This window comes from Chaetodon auriga, chromosome 20 (assembly GCF_051107435.1).
Source record: "Chaetodon auriga isolate fChaAug3 chromosome 20, fChaAug3.hap1, whole genome shotgun sequence".
Lineage (NCBI taxonomy): Eukaryota > Metazoa > Chordata > Actinopteri > Chaetodontiformes > Chaetodontidae > Chaetodon > Chaetodon auriga.
Window position 1 is genome coordinate 10,155,508 of NC_135093.1, and position 21,086 is coordinate 10,176,593.

A 21,086-nucleotide genomic window follows, 5' to 3' on the forward strand; every position below is an offset into this window, starting at 1 on the left:
ATGTGTGCATGAATAGCAAATGTGTGAGTAGATGTTGTGAGTATAATTGTGATCAGTCATGAACTAAAACATGTTTAATTATGATGAAATCAGTGAGTAGTTTGCATTATCAATGCTGAACACCACTGTCCCTGCACTGAATACCAATAGCATGCACATGCGCGAGTCATTCACTTCAAACAACACATGCACGTACTGGATGAATTGAAGTTTTGAGCTTTGAAGATGAAGCACATTTGCAACAGTATGAGTACAGTATAGCAATAATATATAAGACAACAAATCTGTAGTTATAGAGGTTGCTTCAGATGTATTTTAGTAGCTGCTCAGACTGCGTTTCCTGACCCCAGTGATCTATGAATATGTTATTTCATAAAGGCCTGTGGTGCTTGTATAGCTATGATGTTCTTTATGTTATCACCAGTAACAGCAGGCTTTGCCATACCATAAGCATGCAGTGTGTACAGTATGTGTGTGTGTGTGTACCTGTATTCTTCCTGAGTGAACACAGGAATGACAGACGGCTGGAGGACTGTGATCTCCACTAGAGTTGTGTTCTCCTTTGCAGGCTCACCATCATCATAAGCCACCACCACCAGCTGTCAGTACAACACACACACACACACACACACACACACACACACACACACACACACACACACACACACACAGGTAAAGACAAAGTCAACACATTCACTAGATATCCACATTATTGTCTGCAACATGGCTGTCTAGTGCTGCCACTGTTCTCGGTTTATGCCCTCTAACGTTGCGAAGAATGCAGCTCACACCTTTTGACAGTCTGCTGACAGTGGAGACAGCCAAGTAAATTGATGCAGCTAATACATGACAGGCTGATAATAAACCGAAATAAACGTCTGCATCGTTGTTGCCCACATTCATAAAGCACATTATTTGCATGGGAATTTGAGAACAGGATGAGTGTACATCCCTCTGGGATGCTCATTTTTTTCCCGCTTAGCCTTTCTTCTTCATTTAATTGGGGAGGTAACTACTGTTAACTGGACCCAAAGGAATCTTAATGAGGGAAAAGCTTAAATATCAAGACATTGAAATATTGTGTATCCTCCCTCTTATTCCATTACTGATGCTGAATTGCCCTTCTTTATATTCACACAATAACTCACGCTTTAACCAGGAAGCCGCTGAATGCACAGATAACTTTAACTTCAATAACACAATGACTTTTTTCAGCTGCACTGAGGATTGGAATTTGTCGTCTTTTAGTTGAACCTGTTTCTAGCTGCGATGCTCCAATGTGTTTAACGAAAATACCTAAAGCTGCGATGCCTTTTTGTGATGCAAGGACATTAGACAGACGTTTGCAACATGTCAATGACATTGTCAGAGTCTGTGTCCTTGTCAAAATAATACCTCAGACAATATTCATCTCAGTCATAATCCAAAAATTGTACTCAGTGTTGGACGGATTCATTTTGTTTGAGTTATTGGGAGCAAACGAGGTAGAATTAGTCCCCTGAGTGACATCTTCAGAGGACGCTGAATCCTTGTTGTGTTAATTAAAGCCCAATGAAAAGATGAAATTAGCATGGCCCAAAGCCCCGTTTGGAGTGCAGCTGGGAAAGGCAGTTTTGCAACTCATAAGCTACTGTGGTATACTCTGTACAGTTTACGTGTAAGGGTGCTCCGTACAAAGACAAAGTTAAGTACAAAGTAAGCGAGTCAAATCTGAGAATGATGACCAAATACATTTTTAAAGACTCAAGTTCATGTGATGCCATGCTAATCTGCCGCCCACCAAATACCAAAAGCTACAGCGAGACAGGGATGCACCAGATAAATCTCCTCCTGTAGCGATGTCTTTATTGGACTACAGCCCCGATGCCAATGTTTACAGTTCCAGTAGATCAATTTGATTGATTGGGAATTACCTTAAGTGATGCAGCATACATCATTTACATTGTGATATACAGTAGACTCACTGCTACATGGTTATATTTAATAAATTGAGTTAATGAGGTGCCTGTTTAATAACGTCTGTAAAATTCAAATAAAATTTTGTTGTTATTGGTGCAAAAAAAATTACAAAACTGGCACAGGTGTCCAGTTCTGATCAGGGTCACGTGGTTCTGGTGCGGCAGAATTTATTTTTTTCATTTACTCTCCGGGAAATCTTCTTATAATCCTCATGTGAGCCCTTGTGGGGGTCGTGACCTCTGGCATACAACATGGTGTCTATTATTTATTACTGGTGACCTGCAAGTTAAACTGTGTGTGTGTGGATACTCACACTGAACTTCAGGTTGGGCTCCTCGTTGAGGTTTACTCTGGTTACGACATTTCCCGTCTTCTCGTCCACACCAAATATACTGGCAGAGTATGGATAAGCCTCCTGGTCCACTTTATAGCGCACTAGACCTGCTGGGGTACCCTGTGAAGAGGAACAGCGTGCTCAGGATGACAGATTCAGATGAATGTGGCATTAGGGTGAAATATGTCTTGCTTGCTTTCTGGAATGCTGCCACTCTTACAGACTTTTTGGAAAGTAGTTTCAAATTAAAAACGCACTGTAGTAATGACTGTGTAATGAATGTTAGGGTATATTTAATATCTAAAGCAATTAGTGTGGACCTAAATGTCAGAAAGTGTGCTGTCCAAACACACATGAAACAGTGAAGACTCACACGTCATCACTTGGGGATAAACGAGGTCCAAGTTTAGGCACTCAGATGATCACGAGCCTCTCAAGTGATAATGAGCGCCATCAGTTTCTAAGACTAATTTGACTCAAAATGTCAGGAAATACATAAAATTACATTATTTTGTACAATCTGGCAGAGTTTTACCCACTCTGGATCAGAATCTCTCCATGTGTTTCAGTCATGAAAACTTCTCTGCATAGAAAGTTATAGAAAGCTCACATTTAAAAGACTTTTGATGCAACAACACTAACAGATTCTGTGTCAGTTTCAAATTAAAAGTCTGAAAAAACATCTGTACAAATAGCATTCAACACAATCAAAGTGTAAAAACAACATAGATCTTTCTTATTAAAATAATGCACATGGTAAACAGCCATTATTGTTCCATTTCTTCTGAAACGACTTCGATTTTGTCGAAGCACTGCAGTACTTCAGAGCTGTCTGCTCCACTGTAAGCTTTCATTAAATAACAGCTCATAGTGAGTCATCAAAAAATTTCACTGTGACGAATTCGCATAAAGGTTTATTCTTCTGAGGTAAATTTTCAGTCTGAGGGGTCGGACACTGACGCTCGAATATTATATCAAGGTGCTATTTAGTACCTTGTTTGAGCACTGGGAGCCTTTAAAGCACACAGGCTGGACAGTATAATGTTACTTTTTAACCCAAGAGAGTCTAGCAAGGTGCTTAAACCTCAAGTCTGAATCAATTCTGCTGATGTAGGAAGACGGCGAGCACATTAACAAAAGGAAAACAGGGCTTTTAAAGAGGCTTATGGGGCAACAATGTCAGCGTACAAGATTTCACATGGAGATGCGTTGAAAGCAATGCAAGGTACTTTTTGGTCTTTTTTCCTAAATATTTATTTGCTGATTTACCTGGTTGTTTTCTGTTTCCAGTAAAGATGAGAGCTATTTTTCATACAGCCACAGCGTTTCAGATGAGCATCCAAACATAAGGCTGTGACTCAGCAGCTCCACACAGGCTATATTCACACTGCACTTAGATCCTGGTCTGAGCATTTTACAACCTTTAAAACCCGGGGTTAAGTGCACCAGACTATCTAATGGCTCACAATGGAACTCTAAAGTGAGCTAACCTTCATTTTACAGCAAGCAGAAAAAAAACAACCTATATTACAAAGATGTTTAGACTTAAAAGCCCAATTGAGGTATCACTAAGTGCTACACAGGGCTAAAAAAAAAAAACCCAAAAAGAAAGAAAGAAAGAAACAAAAAAAAATGGCTCCGCTGAAGAACAAAGTGCAAACGCATTCAAAAACACACGGACTGGAGACAAGCATCATTATCTTGCATCATTCCCATACACAATTTAGGGAACGGACTGCGAAAAACAGCTTGATTGAATAGCAGCAGCTGGAAATGCTCACCGCAGGGTCAGAGTCATTGGCCATCACTGTGGTTACAACAGTTCCCTTGACAGCATTCGGGGCAACCATGCCTCGGTACACTGGCTGGCTGAATACCGGAGAAAAGTCATTCATGTCCTGCAGAGAGATAAACACAGAGGCCCGCAGCAGCATTGCATTAGCATTGTAAACATACAGTACGGCAAACTGCTTTTGTTTTCCACGCAGTGTCTGAAACGTTACATGTTTAATATGAATGATGAGCAAAAACCCACTTTTGTAGGTATGTTGGCTTTTTGCTTTCACTCTTAAAATTTGACCGCTCTGCAGTCCCCAGTCGATTCATAGGGGAGGCCACAAATCAGTTTAGTTTTGGCTTGGATTTAGAAACAAATGTCCTTTTATCAGTTAGGAGATAAATGCAGCACTGAGTGGAATAAATAAGATGATCACCGGCGGGGAAACCTGTGGGCCCTTTTTTCCTTTTAATCACTGGGCTGAATGGTGGATTTTAAAACTTGTTTTCACAGTTGTCAAATTGAGACGCAGAAGAAAAACAATACATGAGTAAAGATGGTTTGAAAAGGACTGAAATCGGCGGCTAAGTGCGACAATTACACCTCTAAAGTCCTGGATGTCAAAGCATCCTGACAAGCGATCAAGGTGCCGCATCTCTTCTGTGAATTTAGTAAATGTGCTCATGCATGCAAAGACAGTGTTACGGCCCCTGAATGTGAGTATACCGATACACCTGGAGCAGAAACAGTGAACACTCCCCGTCTGTAGCTGAGCAGCATCACGAGGAGGGAAAAACAAAGCAGATGATGTTTAACTGCAAATATCAGTCTGCAGTCGTCAGTCATGTTTGGAGGAAAACAAAAGAAGCTTGCCAGTTGGCAGCAGCGCAGTGTATTACAACATTAAACTGCATCCATGGCAACATAGCTACGCTGTACATACAAATTTCAACTTTTATTAATGATTAAACCAGTTTCCCGACACTGGCGATAAACTGTAATTTGGTTGATTGCTCAGCGCTGGAAACCAACTGCCTCGCTTGTTGGAAAACACTACGCAAACAAGCAACTTTTGATTTTCTCCAGCAATTTCCGTGACTTTGTGCCGTGCCACACTTTGTTTTTGTCTGTATCTGTAATCTTGTAGGCCACACAAAAGATGGATTCCAGAGTCACTACAATAATCATTTTCTCCTCCGCAGTCATTTTTTCACAGAGACTACAAATCCTACAATGCCAACTTCTTTTCTGCGTCTTCACAATAATGCTTCACCACACAATGTTTCCATTACAGGACTCTTCCCTTAAGCTGAAAAGACACTGAACTAAAAGAGAGACGCAGCGGCCTCACGCATCCTTCTGTCCTGCTTAGATAGACGAATCAACTCGTAAACACAACACCCACCATGATTCTGACAGTAACAGAGGCAAGTCCAGGAGGCATGGTTCCCTCTGCGTCCACGGCCTCCACGGCGAATGAGTATGTGGGTTTGGAGCCAGTCAGCGCCTCATAGTCCAGAACTTTGAGAACCGACAGCTCTCCGGTCACTGGGTCGATGTGGAAAAGCTGAACGGTCTCCTGGTCCAAGTCTTCACTTCTGATTCGATATGTGAGGTTGGAGCCGAGGTCAGCGTCTATCGCCTACAGAGAAAGACGGAGTCAGAGGATGGGAGAGAAAGTAATATCATCGCCTTGTGAATTTTATGGCGAGTTGAATATTTTTTTATGTTGGCCACAGGGACAAGCATGTCAATGTGCTGGAGCCAGTAGCAGACTGTAGTAGTTTCATTAGGTCTGTGTTGAGCTGGTACGTCTGAAATGCCTGTGGTGGTAAAATTTACAGTCCAGCTGGTGGTCCGTATCTTATTTTTCCTTCTGTAACCATTTTACTGCGTGGCTGAAGGGAAAAAGCTATTTTTTTTTTTATTTTATTTTGACACTCCTCTGCAACTCAGTGTGTTTTCAAGTGTTGTCAAATTAAAATTATGACTTTTTAAAAATGTCTCTGTATGGCTGCGATGATGAGGCTCGTTGGCTGGACTCTGAGACTGAATTTATGACTGCTTTTACTGAACTGAAGTCAAGGGCTCAGCTTTGACCTGCAGGCAATTTGATTCAGGCGGCCTGAAAGTGCAGTAATAACTCAGAGCCTTAATCTCAAGTTGCCTGGTTTTCTATTTAAGCATGTCAAGCAACTGTAAAACAACTGGCTGTTTCAATTTGGATTTGCATACAGTTTGTTGGACACTTTGATTCCACAGTGAGTATTGGTAGTGACAACACAATAGATGCTAATTTGATTATTGATGGTTTGATTGACTTTTGTTGCTGTCTTTGCTTAGGATCAGTGCACTCACTCTGCCTTTAACCAGTCAAAAACTCAATGTATTAACTTGCAGAAAATGTCAGAAATATTCTGAACTCATAGAATTAGAACCTGTTGTGTGTAATGTAATGACTCAGTACAGTTTTGTCCTGGTTATTACACATTTTTCTTCATGTTAATTATGTCAAATAACCTCATATATCTCCTGCCACTAAAGCTTGATGTGGTGCAGTCAGATGGCTGAGAGGATGACTGTATTTTTGTGTGGTCTTTCATGCTTTTAGCTTGTGGAAAGCCCTCTTTAGAAATAGATGTTATTTTGTATGAAGTTTGTAGAAAAAAAAAGGATGTTTTTGTAGATGAACAAAACGCTGCCCAATGATTCAACCAGACAACTGAAAGGGCATAAAGAGACAAAGGATGCATCTGAGCAACAATTAAAGCAAAAATCTCAAAGATTTTCATTTAGATAAATGACTGTTAAAGTCACTACCTACTGCTGAAAGAGGGAACACAATGATGACTGAGCATAAGGTCCACTGATGAAAGCACTGATATATACATACAGTATATTTGCAGTATAATGAACTGGGTATCTGAGGTGACATTGCTGCAGCTTCGCATTAACAGCATTTACCTGGCAAACACACAATGACTTTTATTACGAAGTAGTCACAGGAAATGTAATGTGATTGTCAGTGAGATTAGCACCGACCGCTGTCGTTCATCAGCAAGACTATGCTCACTGTGCAAGAAGGAGCAGCCACAGTGAGCTGTTAGAAGAAGAGCCGCAGGTGACACGGCGCATACCTACAACTTCTCAGCAAGGCAACCAACTCCTTTCAGTGTAGCCTGCTGTTTGCAGACTCATGCCGTCTGCAGCATAAAATCAGATCATGATTGCTCACAGAAAGTTGGAAAAAGACCAAATATTGCCTGACATCTTTATTAAAACGCTACTTTGTTTTGCTGCCCCCGGGATTCTGTGACCTGCAGTATTAAAACATATTTGCTGTTACTACCAGTGAATAGAGATGCTGCAAAATCAGCCAGGACTGAAATCTGAAGGATCAGAACTTGAAATAAGCGTATGAGGAATCACAAGCTGTTTGTAAAAGACACTGGAAGCTTATCATTAAAATCAGGGCAGGTTTGAGTAAGAACAAGTTCCTGTTTCAGTCACAAGTGCACAACAACGCTTATAACTAACAGGAATTAACAGGCGTGTTGCTTTAGCAAAGCTATTCTTCAAACTCCACAACAGAAATAGATGGTTAGTCTGATGCTAGCAGCACTATCGATCACGGACTATCAACTGAACATATACTATGGACTCAAATCCCAGTCTAAACCTATTCAATCTAACAGCTGAGTAGACTGCAGACAGAGTCCAATGAAAAATTAGTTCCCAAAATCCAAAAAGAGTCCAGTTGCACTGCTGTGTTTCAGTAATGATTCAGGGTCACTCATGCTTTTCTGGACTGGAAATCAAATTCAAAATCGAAAGGCATTTGTGTGAAAAATGATATTTTCTCCTGTCATGCAACACTGGAACCATCACTATAACTGGTCAGGCATTTTCCCAGAAAGCTAATACTTTACAGAATAACTCCACATTAGCTGCAAATGGACAGATCCATCAATCCACGGGCTCACCTTTAACTGCAATATGACTGTATCTTTGGGGCTGTTCTCTGGTAGGGTGACGTTGTAGGTTTGCTGGGTGAATATCGGGCTGTTGTCGTCTACATCCAGGACGGTGACAGACAGTGTTAATCTGGATCGCCGAGGGTCCACTGCACCGTCCCAGGCTTCAACGATCAGAAAGTAATGGCCTTTCACCTTCAAGATGACAGAGAGTCACAGTCAGTGATGTGTTTACCGCCATCTTTTTTTTTGTTGTATTGCATTCAACAGCATATCTATCACATCCTCTGACCTCTCTGTCCAGTGGTACGGTAGTTCTGATCGCTCCAGTAGCATTGATGGAAAACAGCTTCTGGTGGTTGACGAGTCGATAATGGACCTGACCGCTTGACCCCATATCTGGATCTGTAGCCTAAACACAGACACACAGCAATGACATGCACACTTAAGAAACGAGGACTAAAGGCCTGAATTGTCTGTTCTGAAACGCATGCAAGCAAATTTCCTCTCAAATCAAGCTAAACGTATAAAGATGTGTGAGCACGTCTGTGAAGATACACAAGACTAATGTGATATTTGTATATATTTGTCTGTATGAGAAGGAGAGCGGCTGGAAAATTAGAGGAGAATCATCAAAGTCACTTCCTGCCTCAAAGTTTCACTCGAGGAGCTTTTATCAAATTGGTATCCATTCATGATTCATTTGGATCTTGTGACCCTTTCAGTAATTCTAACACACCCTTCAATTCTACATACTTGCATGCAAAAATGTCAGTATAAATGAGCACTTTATTTTTTTGCTCTTACTTCCGTATGTTGGTTTCACACTGAGCAAAAATTCACACTTCACAGGTTTTAGCTTCGACAAGGTGACAAAGACAAGCCACGGTGAGCTGCTCTGCGTCTGTCTCGCGTCTCCTCTGGTGTTTGCTTTTGTTTTCCCTTTTTTACCCTTCGTGCAACTTGTCCAGAGGAATTAAACTTACTTTCCAAAAGTAGTGATTGTTCAACTCAAGAGTTAATGAGACAGTGGTCTCAACTTTCACTTGGAAAAAAAAGTAGCACAGGGTGTCTTTTCTTTGTTGTACTTTCATCCGACTATCTTTCCATATTCATGGATAACAGTCAAACTCCGACTCCGTCTCCACATCATCTCTTTCAACTGATAAAATAAGGTGTTGAGAAGGTGACAAATTGCTATCTGGTGTTCCTTTCACCCTCTCTGACTGTTCATCCTGTCCAATGAGCATTCTGACGGCATTAAAATAGATGAGACCAGAGCAGAGGAGAGCAGAGCAGAGGAAATATTAACATGGTGTGTGTTTGTGTGCATGGGGCTAATGTTTTCTTACGTTGCTTTCTGACTCTGACTTTGCATAACAAAATGAGTCAGGAGAAGGATTATTATATTATTATAAACGTTTGGAATACAGACTGCCTTCTGTTTTAGGATAATCTTTATGGTATTTGCATACATTACATCTCTTCAACTAAAGATATTACTGTGACGGTCATCTGACATTAACAGGAACTTCGTGATCACTGTGGATAAAAACTGTGACATAAGCACAGCTCCAGTTCTTGGAGCTAACAGCAGTATGTCGAGATGCTCACACGAAGCCTACGGGCCAGAATTTAGCAGGTAATGTACCAAGTTAACTAACTTAGCTTAGCTTGTTAGCACCCTAACATTTGTCAATTAACAAAATGCAGCTGAGGCTAATGGGAAACAGTTTTGCAGGTATTTGATCATTAACTGAAGCACTGGACAAACATTTTGTCTTTATTGCCACCAGATGAAAAGTTAAGGGATCAGCAAAGTTATTAGGATTCATCCTGAGTGTTTGTTCAAAATTTCATGGCAATTGGAAATGAATTGAAAATGATGAGGATCATAAAACCAGTCTGAAACAACGACAACTGATCCCACTTTATGGGAATGTAACGTTAACCTCTTGTCAGCTGAGCAGGTGGGCGGAGGAGGAGGTTTTTGGAGGTATTTTAGGATAAGCAATAACAAAGAATTCAAGGAGTTTGCTAATGCTAGCAGCAGGAAACAGCAGCAACCAACTTTGCATCCGACTCTGGAGAAGTGAGAGAAGATGTCCACAGAAAACCCACAGGTGGCAAAAATGACAGAAGCTCTCACCCAGTACATTACTGTTGATGACTAGCCATTGTCACTTGTAGGTAATATCGCATTTTGTCATCTTCTCAGGATTTTGGAGCCGAGGTATGAGATCCCCAGCCGTCACCACATCACAGGAACAGCATGACCAAACAGTCTAATCGAGCAGAAATGGGGTCTAAGAACATTTGGATCAGAATATGAGCTTCCCAACAATGTTACCGCTCACCAGTGGACACTTCTGGAAAAGACTCTGTGTTCTGGCTCCGCTTGGAGAGCTAATGCGAAAAGTGAGCTCCTCCGACGCTTTGGCATCAGATGTGATACCTGCTGGGACTGAGATTCTGATACTTTTGACCAAAGATACAGACGAGGGCCATGACATCCAAACAGTGAAGGGAACTTTAGCTGCAGCCATCAAAAACAAATTCCAATGGTCCATTTGAACTCCATCTGTAAATGAAGACTACATGCCAAACTAATGATTTATGACTTGCATTATGTATATCATAATGTCTGTGGGCTGTCATTTTCACATCCTTTATATAAACTTGATTATAAACAGTAATGTTTATCTAACCCCCATTATTCAACTCATATCTATATTCCATTTTATTTGCCATGCTGTGTCACTTCTGGCTGTGGCACTGACCCATTTTTCCCTCTTCCCCAATTTTGGATCATTAAAGTTTTATCTTATCTCACACAGTGACTATTAGGATTAATAGAAATTAGGTTATGTCTTGGCGGCGTTATGTAGACTGTAACCGAGAAGAATGAAGTCCTCTGGTATATTTTTCAGTGATTCATCGATATCTGGGTGTAAAACTATTATAAATTTAATGGGGCATCCAGCTTTTGGGTGATTATCTTGGGTTGTTTGGAGATGGGAGAGACACAGAATGAAACATGGACAATGACAGAGAGAGAACAGGAAAGTAGGAGAGAGAAAGAGACAAAAAGGAAGGGGGCTGAGACAGCAGAGATACATTTTGTGGTGAAGGAAACAGGAGAGAAGACATTTTGTAAACCGTGTAGGTTTGGTAGATGTAAACGAGGAAGACGTGGATGTAAAGTGTGTGTTCATGTGTTTGTATTTCTACAGTCCCATCCATGCAAAGCAGTGATATAACTGAATGATGTGAATCATCACTCTTAAAGCAAAAGCCAGCAGCTGGTTAGCTTACCTTAGCATAAAGACTAAGAGCTTTCCATAAGTCCTGGCTGCTGGCCAAACAGCCCAATAGTCACTCATGTCCAGCTGCCTGTAAAGCTGTAGAACAGCCTTGCAATGTTTTGCAGTTTAAAACATCCTTGACCAATTATGCAAACTGATGTCAGATGCACCAAAGCATGATTTAAAAATAAGACGCAATGGAACTGCCTGCAGTATTAGACACAATAAAGGGACTGCACAAGCTAACAGCTAGTCTGGCTGCTTCAACAGGTCCAGTAACAAATTCCTCGTAGCAGCACCGCTAATGCTCCGTTTACGTCATGAACGGATGGTAGAGATGGCAAAGATTCCCATGTTGATGACTTGTGTGCATATTTGGTTATCTGCAATGACCCATCCTGGCAACCAAACTCCAGGAAACTATTGGTCAATTCAACTTTTTTTAAAGGATTAAACAAGGTGCAAAGTGTTAATCAGTGAGCTTTGGAGGTGCTAGAAGGTGAATTTTGGTACCTTTGGACAGAGTCAAGTTAGCTGTTTCCAGTCTTTATGCTAAGCTACGCTACGCAGCAGCTGGCTGAAGGCATATATTTTGATGAACAGATATCAATAGATATCAAACAGGTATCAATGTTTTCATCTAACCCCCAGCAAGAAAGTGAATAAGTGGATAAGTGCTAAATGTCAAACATTCCTTTAAGTGACAAATTTTCAAGCTGCCACCATCAGTGAATATAACATTCAGGTCTCTTGACTATTGTTCCCATGGGCATGTATTTCAAAAGGAAAATCACTTCATAGCACACCCAAATGTGCACAGCGTCAGTCTCAGGTCATTTTGTGAGAGATGAGGGGAAAATTTAGCCCTGTGATGCCAACTGAACTGATTGGGAAAACTGACGAGGGAGATAAATGAACAGCGATTTACTCCTGCCTACATGAAATATAAAGAATTATGAAGAGGGCAGATGCTTGATATATGACAGGGAAACATTATTGTGCATTAAGTATTCCTTCAAGCTGCCAACAGTAAAGCTGTCATAGCATTGCATTTCAGACACTGGATGAACTCCTTTCGATAGTCGGCTGGATTAATCGTCTCGATGTCAGACATATTGATGTCTGCAGTTCCTGGAGTTAGGTGCTGTAGAAAGTGTGCGTATATGTGTGACTTTCTCTCTGCCTCTGTCCTACTCCTGTTCACTCTTTCTCTGTCTTATCCCTCCCTCACTGTCTTCCTCACAGTTCTCTCAGCATAATTACATTGCCAGACAGTTAAAAGCCAGAAACACAATAGGATTAATGTCTCAGGCGCGTTACTTCTGCTGCCTTTCAACACACACCGACACACAAAAAAAGGTAGCTTAAGGACTGAAGTATACACTATCTCTACCATCGCTAGCTCTGCCTTTCCTGTTCGGGTGCTCATACCTCTTTTTTCCAATTTCCCCCTCTTTTTTCTTTTCTCTTTTCATCACTTTCACACCTCCACCTCTAATTTCATTCCAAGATACAGCGAGAGAAATACCTGCAACTGAAACTAAATTACTGAGATTTTTCTTCCATCCCTCTCTGAGCACATTTCTTTTGCTGCACCAATAAACCATATAGGCAGGTATTATAACAGTGTGGGAGACAAAGGCATACAGACAAGCCATCACTCTAGTAATCTTACTCCTACATTGTGTGTTACTGTGTGATTGCTTCTGTATATGTGTCCCTGTTATTTCTTCTATTAAAATCGGTTTCCCATCAGGTACATTTTGTGCTCCACCTGAACTTCATTTCAACTGTTTGGTGTAGCGTCACATGGTATGATGTACTTTTCTGCATGAGGAACACTTGCTATATACACATCCAAATGACACATGAGGTGTATGTTTGTAGCCTATGTCCACCAAAAATGCATTTGCACTCGCTCTAGTATGCTGTGGTTTAGAGAGTGGATCATTTTCCATCCTTGGGCTTCTAAAGAGTCAGAAATATGTGAGAGCTGATGACGGGTTGTAAGAAGACAGCTCTTCACTTCACAGCATGTATTCCATATCCTTTATTTTTCCCCTTTTTTTTTTTCTATCAGTGTTGTGCTTCCTAGCAGTAACGGTGGCTTACTCGGATGTGCTAAATCAGAACAGATTTGTTTATTTGTTTGTTTCTTGTGATATGCTGTTATGGTAAGTGGAAACATGGTTCACCACACCATTGATTTGAAGAGACATCGATATTGTCTACTTCCTCAAGTTTTTCCCCTTCAAGTGAATCGGATTAAAAGAACCCCAAGAAGAACAAAAACAAAATCTACAGCCGGTCCTATTCAAGGCATTTTTTTGTGCAGAGTATGGCCACTGTCAGTGCATGCAGAGAATAAACAACCACGCTGTACGGACAAGCAATCATGCCATGAACAAACAACAGTCTGCTATTTTTTCATTCCAGCTAACAAGTGCAGCAGGTGATTCCACTGATTCATTCTACTCTCTGTGGTTGACAGTGTGGAAATCAGCGAAATCATCTGGTGTTGTGTTGTCCTTCTCAGCCCTGGAGGAGGGATGGCTCCCGTGGAGGGATAAACCAAACTGTAAAGTGATGAAGAGGTACTTTGGGAGGCAGCCAGCTTGAAAAAAACGCTTGATTTTGAAGCCAAATTACAGGCCCTTGGACGCAGCGTCGGATTCTCCAGGTTTGACGTTATCAGACAAACACGAGAACGAAATCGCTTCAGAAGTGGTCTACCACCATATAGTCCAAATTCAAAAAAGTGTTCACCTCAGTCAGAACCAATAAGAACTGGCATCACATGCAGTACGTAGGTGACGCCACATCTTAAAGCAAATTAAAGCAAATGAGTTAACGTGTAGAGTATTAGAAAAAATATAGTCTAACTTTGATGGTCATTTCCTTTGTCTGCTGCACTTTTCTATTCTTTAAAACAGAAACCAAATCTTAAACTCCTGAAAGTTAATGCAAGAATGCACCCGTACTCCCTCGGCTGTCGCCCCCCCCCCCCTTCTCTCTTTCTACACCCCTCTTACATCTCCCCAGTGTCCTTCTCCCATTCCTCTATGCCACCCATGCATATCTCACTTCCTTCCCTCTTCCCATCTCTCTCTACCCTACCGGCATCAGCAAACCAAGGTCAGGCCCATTCATTCTTCCGGAAATCTGTTTAATACCTACAGGTAGGGACCCTGGTTTGGAATGAGGCCCAGAGTCGTGCCTTGCACAGCCCGCTGAGAGATCACGCCGTCTGTTCTGGTTTGGAAAATATCCAAGGGTCCTTGAAAGGGAGGAAGTTCAGGATTGGAATACTTTCAAGTGCCCTCTCTGAAGATTAGGGTGGGTTTTTGGATGTAGAATTTGGAACACGCCCAAAGGTCTGAGCGAGAGTTAAAATTTTGAATGTTTGTAATGAAATGTCCTCTTTAAGGATAAAGCTGGGTTTACGAGTCTGGAAAAGTACCCAAACGTCCAAATAAGGAAAGGTATTCAACTTTTAAAATTGTTAACTGTTAAAAGAAATACTTAAAATCCTAGACATGCATGTACAAGGGCCATATATTTATCTTGAGAGTAGTCCTGTTGGACCAAAGAAGCGTGATTAACATTTAGAACCTGGCAAAGTGTCAGACTGATCAAAGACCTCCTGACACTGGTGTATAAAGGCTATGAATTAAGCTTGGAGCAAATCCAAGCAAGCGCGCAACGGAGGGAGCATCTTTAAAGATCAGAGCCTATCAAAGTGTCAGATTTAGCCATGACCCCTGTCTAGAGAATACATGAGTCAGTTATGAGGTCTGGAACAAGTCCAGGGGTGTTTGGGGTAAGTGGGGATGAGGGTGCTGATGCAGGTGAAAAGGCACCCCACGCTGCGGAGACAATATTGTGTTACTTATACATGTCCTCAATTTTTTTAAATTTTTTCTTTTACAGTGTCACTCATATTTACCAGTACTTCCATACAGAATAGGACTGAAGAGTGGGAGTTGAGGTCACAGTAACCAGGGATTCTTGTCAAAGTCTGGCCATTTTTCCTGAGAAAAATACCTGCAAGAATTCTTGAAACCTCAAGAACACGACCACGCATCTGCTGTCGCCAAATGCTAACAAGTTCAACCTTGAATTGCCATGAATACATCAAAATCAGTGAGTCAGTTTTTCGGCTACAGTTGTTGCCTTGACTTATTGCACATGCTACCAGACACCATCCTGCCATGTGCAGAAGAGAGAACTCGTACACCGCTCTCTCAAATTGTATTCTGTCCACCTACAAATATGCACACACACGCAGCAACACACAGTCCTCTGAGTATAATAACATACAGGCCTAATTACAAAGCTGCCAAGGTTTACAAAGTTATGCTAGTGATCTCTAGTCCCCATTGTAACAGATTATAAGAGCAGAATTTAATTAGAGCCTCTGTGAATCTTTGTGCGCTGCGTGTTTGTGTGCTAAGAGACTGCAAAGGGGAAGACGAATGTGGGCAAGTCTTAAAGGCACCTTTATAGTTTAAGCAATTATGTGCCTCTCTAAATGTAGTGACCTCGTGTTCGGATCACAGAAACAAGACTTAAAGTGGGACATTAGGATTTGTGCCGCATAAATAAAAAGAGCTGCGCGACCAGTTTCAAATGCGCCGATCGAGAAATAACAGAGACAAATGTAATCTGCAATTAAAAGGCCCAACGCAGTGAGAGAGCATGTCAAATGACAAATGTGCAGTGAGGAATTACTGATACAGTGAGATACGTTGCATCTAAATTGGCTGTTTTGTTCATGTCGTATCATTATAACAAAGGATTAGTGCGAGGAAAAACACAAAAAGCTCACAAATAAATGCACAGTCATGGACGTGTGTAACACATTAACAGACAAACACACATATAAACACTGTCTGACTCAATGTACCATACAGGACCATCAAAATGCCTGTGTGTGTTTTAGTGTGCATGTGTGTGTGTGTGCATCTTCCTACCATGACCTGTCCAACGTAGGCGCGATCCTGCTCCTCGATGACAGTGAGGTTCACCGGCAGTGAGGAATTGAACAGAGGGTCATTGTCATTCACGTCTGTCACCACAATGTTCACCATCGCAGTGGAGGTCTACACACAAACACACACACACACACAAACTTGTGTTACTATTCTGGTCAGTCCAGAAAACATCTGAAGCTGTGCTCATTTAACATTTTTGACGAGTGTCGGAAAGTTTCACAGGATGAATCCATGTTGAGATTTCAGGGGTTTTATTTTGCTGTCTTCGTTTAATGTCCCTCTCACTAACAGCTCCCTTACGCAGCAAACTAAAGAGCCCATTTTGCTCGCTAAATGGCTGCAAATGGCTGTCCTGGTTGTATTGTTTGTCCTTCTAACAACTGTTCATTTTAAAAATAGATTTTAAAAACAGTTCACCAGTGGCCTACCTTAAAGGGGGTATTTGCATTGAGACATGCATAATTAAGACAGATGTACAAATGACTTAAGAAGGTTAGCAAAGGGTCAAAGAAAGAGGCAGCCCCCCAACACCCAACGTCGAGGATCAAGTTTGTTGCAACACAATGCAGCATCATCCTGGCCAAGGTGTTGCAAAGCCAATCAATTCATTAGCGCATCATTCCCGGATTTCTTAACGGCACATTTTTCGCTCGCAGGCAAATAAAACGGTCACCATGATATTTCTTTTTGTAAAATCTTGTCTCATAGCATCAGGGGATCTTTCAAACTGATAGATCAATTACTGCCATGATGATACAATAAAAGATTTAAATGTACTTTCCATAGGTCACACCGCTTAACAGCCAATAACAACACAGAAATGATGCTCAGCTCAGTTGCTTTAATAAGCTTAACACACCACATGCTATTGTTCTGTTACCAAAAAGTCAGATGGACAGATGGGAGATGAGCGCTCGTTCTGAGGAAAATCCAAGTGTTGACAATAATTATATGACAGTCTTAAGTGTAAACGATTGTTGTGGATCAGCTACTCAAAGTCCAATATGGAACTGATTGTGGATGTATGCCGTAAACATGAAAATCTGTGCCAACAGAGTTGGGAAATACAGCAGAGTTAACTGATCACCTGAAACATTCGAGCAGGTTTTTGAATGTTTGGAGAGGACTCATTAAAAATCTGGAGTTTTTTTCTTAGTAAATGTCACTGATTGTCACTGTTACACAACCAACAGCGAAGGCGCACACACACACAAAAACAAGTCAGGGAAGAGGAGCAGGAAAGAGAGAGAAGCTGGTAGGAGGTCACCAATTTCTTAATTTGACTTTCATGAGAGCAGAGGAGAGAGAGTGATCGAAGATTTGACTTTTAAAGAAGGAAACTGGGAGGAGGTGGAAAATGAGGGAGAGCTAACCGATTCACAACAGTGAGATGAAAAGAGGAAAAGCAGTGTGTGTGGGGGCGTGTGTGGGAGAGTGACAATCATAGAGGTGACAACAGGCTATTGAGGTTGGCAGGGCACACGGTGATGCAAGTAATTTGAGGTTAAGAGCTCACAGTTGACAAAACAGTTTACCTGAATGCCAATATATGTAAAGTCGGATGAGCTCTGATATAATGAAAAGGCGGGCTGTGAGAAACGCTGGCAGACACACGCTCAGGCAGACACACAAGGACAGAGATGTGATGCAGGAAACTTCATTCTGCATCGGGGGGGCTCGAAGCACATCATTTTTGGATAACTGCACACCTCAGAGTTTATTACCCTGCTGATATTATGGTTACCTGGCAAAATGACCAGTGCGGCTAAAATATGAGAGGCTAATCAATCACAGCACATGCTCATATTCATATGTCTTTTTATAGCGCTGGCTTGCACACATATTGTGCAAGCTTCCTGCAGCAGAGCAGTGGGTGGCGAAAGGTTAAAAAGTCAGTGCTTTGGATTCACCCCCCTTTGATTAGAATGTGATTCTGCCTTTGACATTTAGATCGACTGCACGGCAGCACAACAGTTTCCTGGTTAGTTACAGTGAAAATGGACAAAGACGGGCGTCAGACTGTGCACTGACATTGTTCAACTGAACAGCGTTTGCCTGTGGAAACACGTAAATCCGCTCTGTCGTTTAGACCAGCGTCGCCCAAATGTGTCAATTAGCGGAATGAGACAAAAACAGACTGAAAAGCATCAGCACATGTTCCCATAGCGTTCAGTCAGGCTGTCATTGTAGATTCGGACTGAGCCAAAGCAATAACGAATGCTACAGAGTGTCGCTGTGGGTATGCAACCACACTCATTAGGATACTGGATTTAAACGCTAATTATATACCACAGTGTGCCCTCACATGTGCATTTTAACCAGTCTGTTGTGCCTGCCCTGTATTAACAAGCTGGAGTTGCTCAGTGATTTAGGTCAGAGTCATTTGTTTTATTTACTTCGTTATTCCTTTTTTCTCATTGACAATATGCCAGTATTCGAGCGCATGAACTGACACTGCAGAGGGAGGAAAGTAAGGTAAGAAGAAATAACTGATTGCTGGGTTTTTCTTTTCATGGGATTCGCTCACATTGAAGGAAAACGTAAGAAAAACCTTATTCTTTACACTCGTGATGAATAAAATCATTTTCATTCATTTATGTAAAGCAGCAACATTATTTCATGGGAGAAACACGAGCTGATTCACATGCCCGTTCCGTGATAAGGTGCTGAACAGTCCGTTAGACAACAGCAAACTGTCCTGCAATAAAGTTTAAGTTGCATCCGATGACGCCCAGTGTCCTTACAGTGGAGCTGGTTTACTGCACCAGCTTGTATGGTCTTCAATCTGTGGCAGTATGATGGATTCACTGGCCAAACAGCCAATTAGGCACTTTGTAGTCTGACACTCTCACAACGGGACATTTAATAATAGGGGACACAGACGTGTGTGTGCGTGTGTGCGCACGCATATGAAGACAACCCAAGGCCTTTCGAGTGATGCTGATTAATGGGCCTGTATAAGGCAACTACACCCCAATCTTCTCTTCTCCTTTTTCTTTCTCTCCTCGTCTTCCCTTCCGTGTCTCTGTGTATCTCACACCATTCCTCTCTCGCACACCTTCTCTCTCACTATTCACAACTCTGCACTCTTTTTGCCTCTTGTTCAAAATATAATGGAATGTCAAGCAGAAAAATGTGCCGACTACTTTTAGCCGTTTTCTGGCTTAAAGACCTTTGGGGCACAAAGATAATACACTAATTGTCAAGGTCCAGAGAGGGATTGACTAAGTATATGTGTGCATGTCCGTGAGTGTGTATGTATCAAGACTCCTTTGTAGAAATGTGTATGAACACACAGTACAATTGTTAAGGTAATAAGAGCCCCCTGAATACCTCTCACATCTCTCTCCCCTCCTCACTCTCTCTAACTTCCTCCCACTTGTTCTCTCCCATCATATTGTGAGCAAAGGTGTGCGTGAGAGAAGGTCAGAGGATTCAAATCAGCATTTTCTCTCCTCAGAGGGACGTTAAACTTTACCTTTTGTTTGAATTAACATGTAGAGGAGGGGGTGGGTCAGTGACAAAGAGGAGGAGGAGGAGGAGACAAATCTCTGTTAATGCTAGACTAATAGATGGATGATGAGGAAGGGAAGGGAGGAGGAGAAAGGGAAACAAATGAAAGCAAGAGGAGAAGAAAGAAAGAGGGGAGGGCATCCAATGTCTCCATTTGACTTTCATGTGAGAGGGAGGGACTATTGGACTTTTAAAAAAGGACAGGAGAGATACACAAACAGAGAGAGATGGAGACAGCGGCTCTGGTGACCTGTGATCAATTAGGTAAGTGAGAAAGGGCCCACACTCCTTTATCTTTGCAAAATAGCTCTTGCAGCGCACTAACGAAGACATTTTTTAGCCCTTGTAACTTATTCTGACTGCATCCACACTCAGCCACTTAAATATGTAGATACTGTTTAAGTGTGAGGACGAAATGTCTTCACAGGTTCAGTGTGTAGGGGGGTAGCACATCATCAGAGTAATCACTGACTGCTGCTCACTATACTCTGCTGTAGATACCTTTGGCTGTAGCTACTAGCCGTCATTAGCTTGTTAGTTCAGTTAGCTGGGCAGGTGGTGGTCATGTTAGCTGACTGTCAGTCTTTTGAGGTACAAATTGGTATTACAAGCCAGGGAAGAGCAGAGCTAGCTGGTTAGCATGCTAGCTACAGAAGATATCTCTGCAACGCAATCCATAGCCATTTTCTTACCACCAGAACTCTTACTTCTTCACAATCTGTTGATAATGTTAGTTCAGGTTTTTTAACCATATCTCACACATTGTTCCTTTAAAGAGTAACCTCATTGCTCCACAGCCATCAACTATGACTGCACAGGCCTACATCACTGATTTCAAAAAGCTCTTTCTCCATACCCACTGTCAAACATCAAGCTGCCATTTTTGGATTTCTCCTCTTTGGGCGGTGTTTTTTCGCTGACAGAAGGCCAAAATGGAGAGAAAGAACAGCCAGCCAGTTGAAAAGTTTAGAGCGGTGGACAAGCGTTTAGTCCTGCTTGGTATGTATATGACTAAATACTGTTCATGCTACAGGGTCTTCTCCATCACATCTGACTGTTCAAGCTGTGAACAAAACTGTGAAGGTCATGTGAGCCTCACTTGCACCAAAGATCAAATTTTTTCCAGGTAATAACATCATCATTCTTTTCTACCCATCCATTTACTAAACGGCTTGTTCTGTTCAGGGTTGCAGAACCGGAGCCTATAGCACCCATTAATGTTCATATCCA

At 41.7% G+C, this 21,086-nt stretch overlaps 1 protein-coding gene across 1 annotated transcript in view; it reads right to left on the reverse strand.

Moving 5' to 3' along the window:
• Nucleotides 1-21,086, reverse strand: part of LOC143339170 (protocadherin-15-like) — a 168,446-nt gene that overhangs the window by 61,600 nt on the left and 85,760 nt on the right. Inside the window, exons 20-26 of the mRNA XM_076760258.1 lie at nt 16,323-16,451; nt 8,337-8,456; nt 8,054-8,239; nt 5,476-5,712; nt 4,075-4,191; nt 2,273-2,413; nt 487-599 (exon numbers count right to left, since the gene is read on the reverse strand). Coding sequence (XP_076616373.1) covers nt 487-599; nt 2,273-2,413; nt 4,075-4,191; nt 5,476-5,712; nt 8,054-8,239; nt 8,337-8,456; nt 16,323-16,451 — 1,043 coding nt within the window. The remainder of the gene's footprint in view (nt 1-486; nt 600-2,272; nt 2,414-4,074; nt 4,192-5,475; nt 5,713-8,053; nt 8,240-8,336; nt 8,457-16,322; nt 16,452-21,086) is intronic.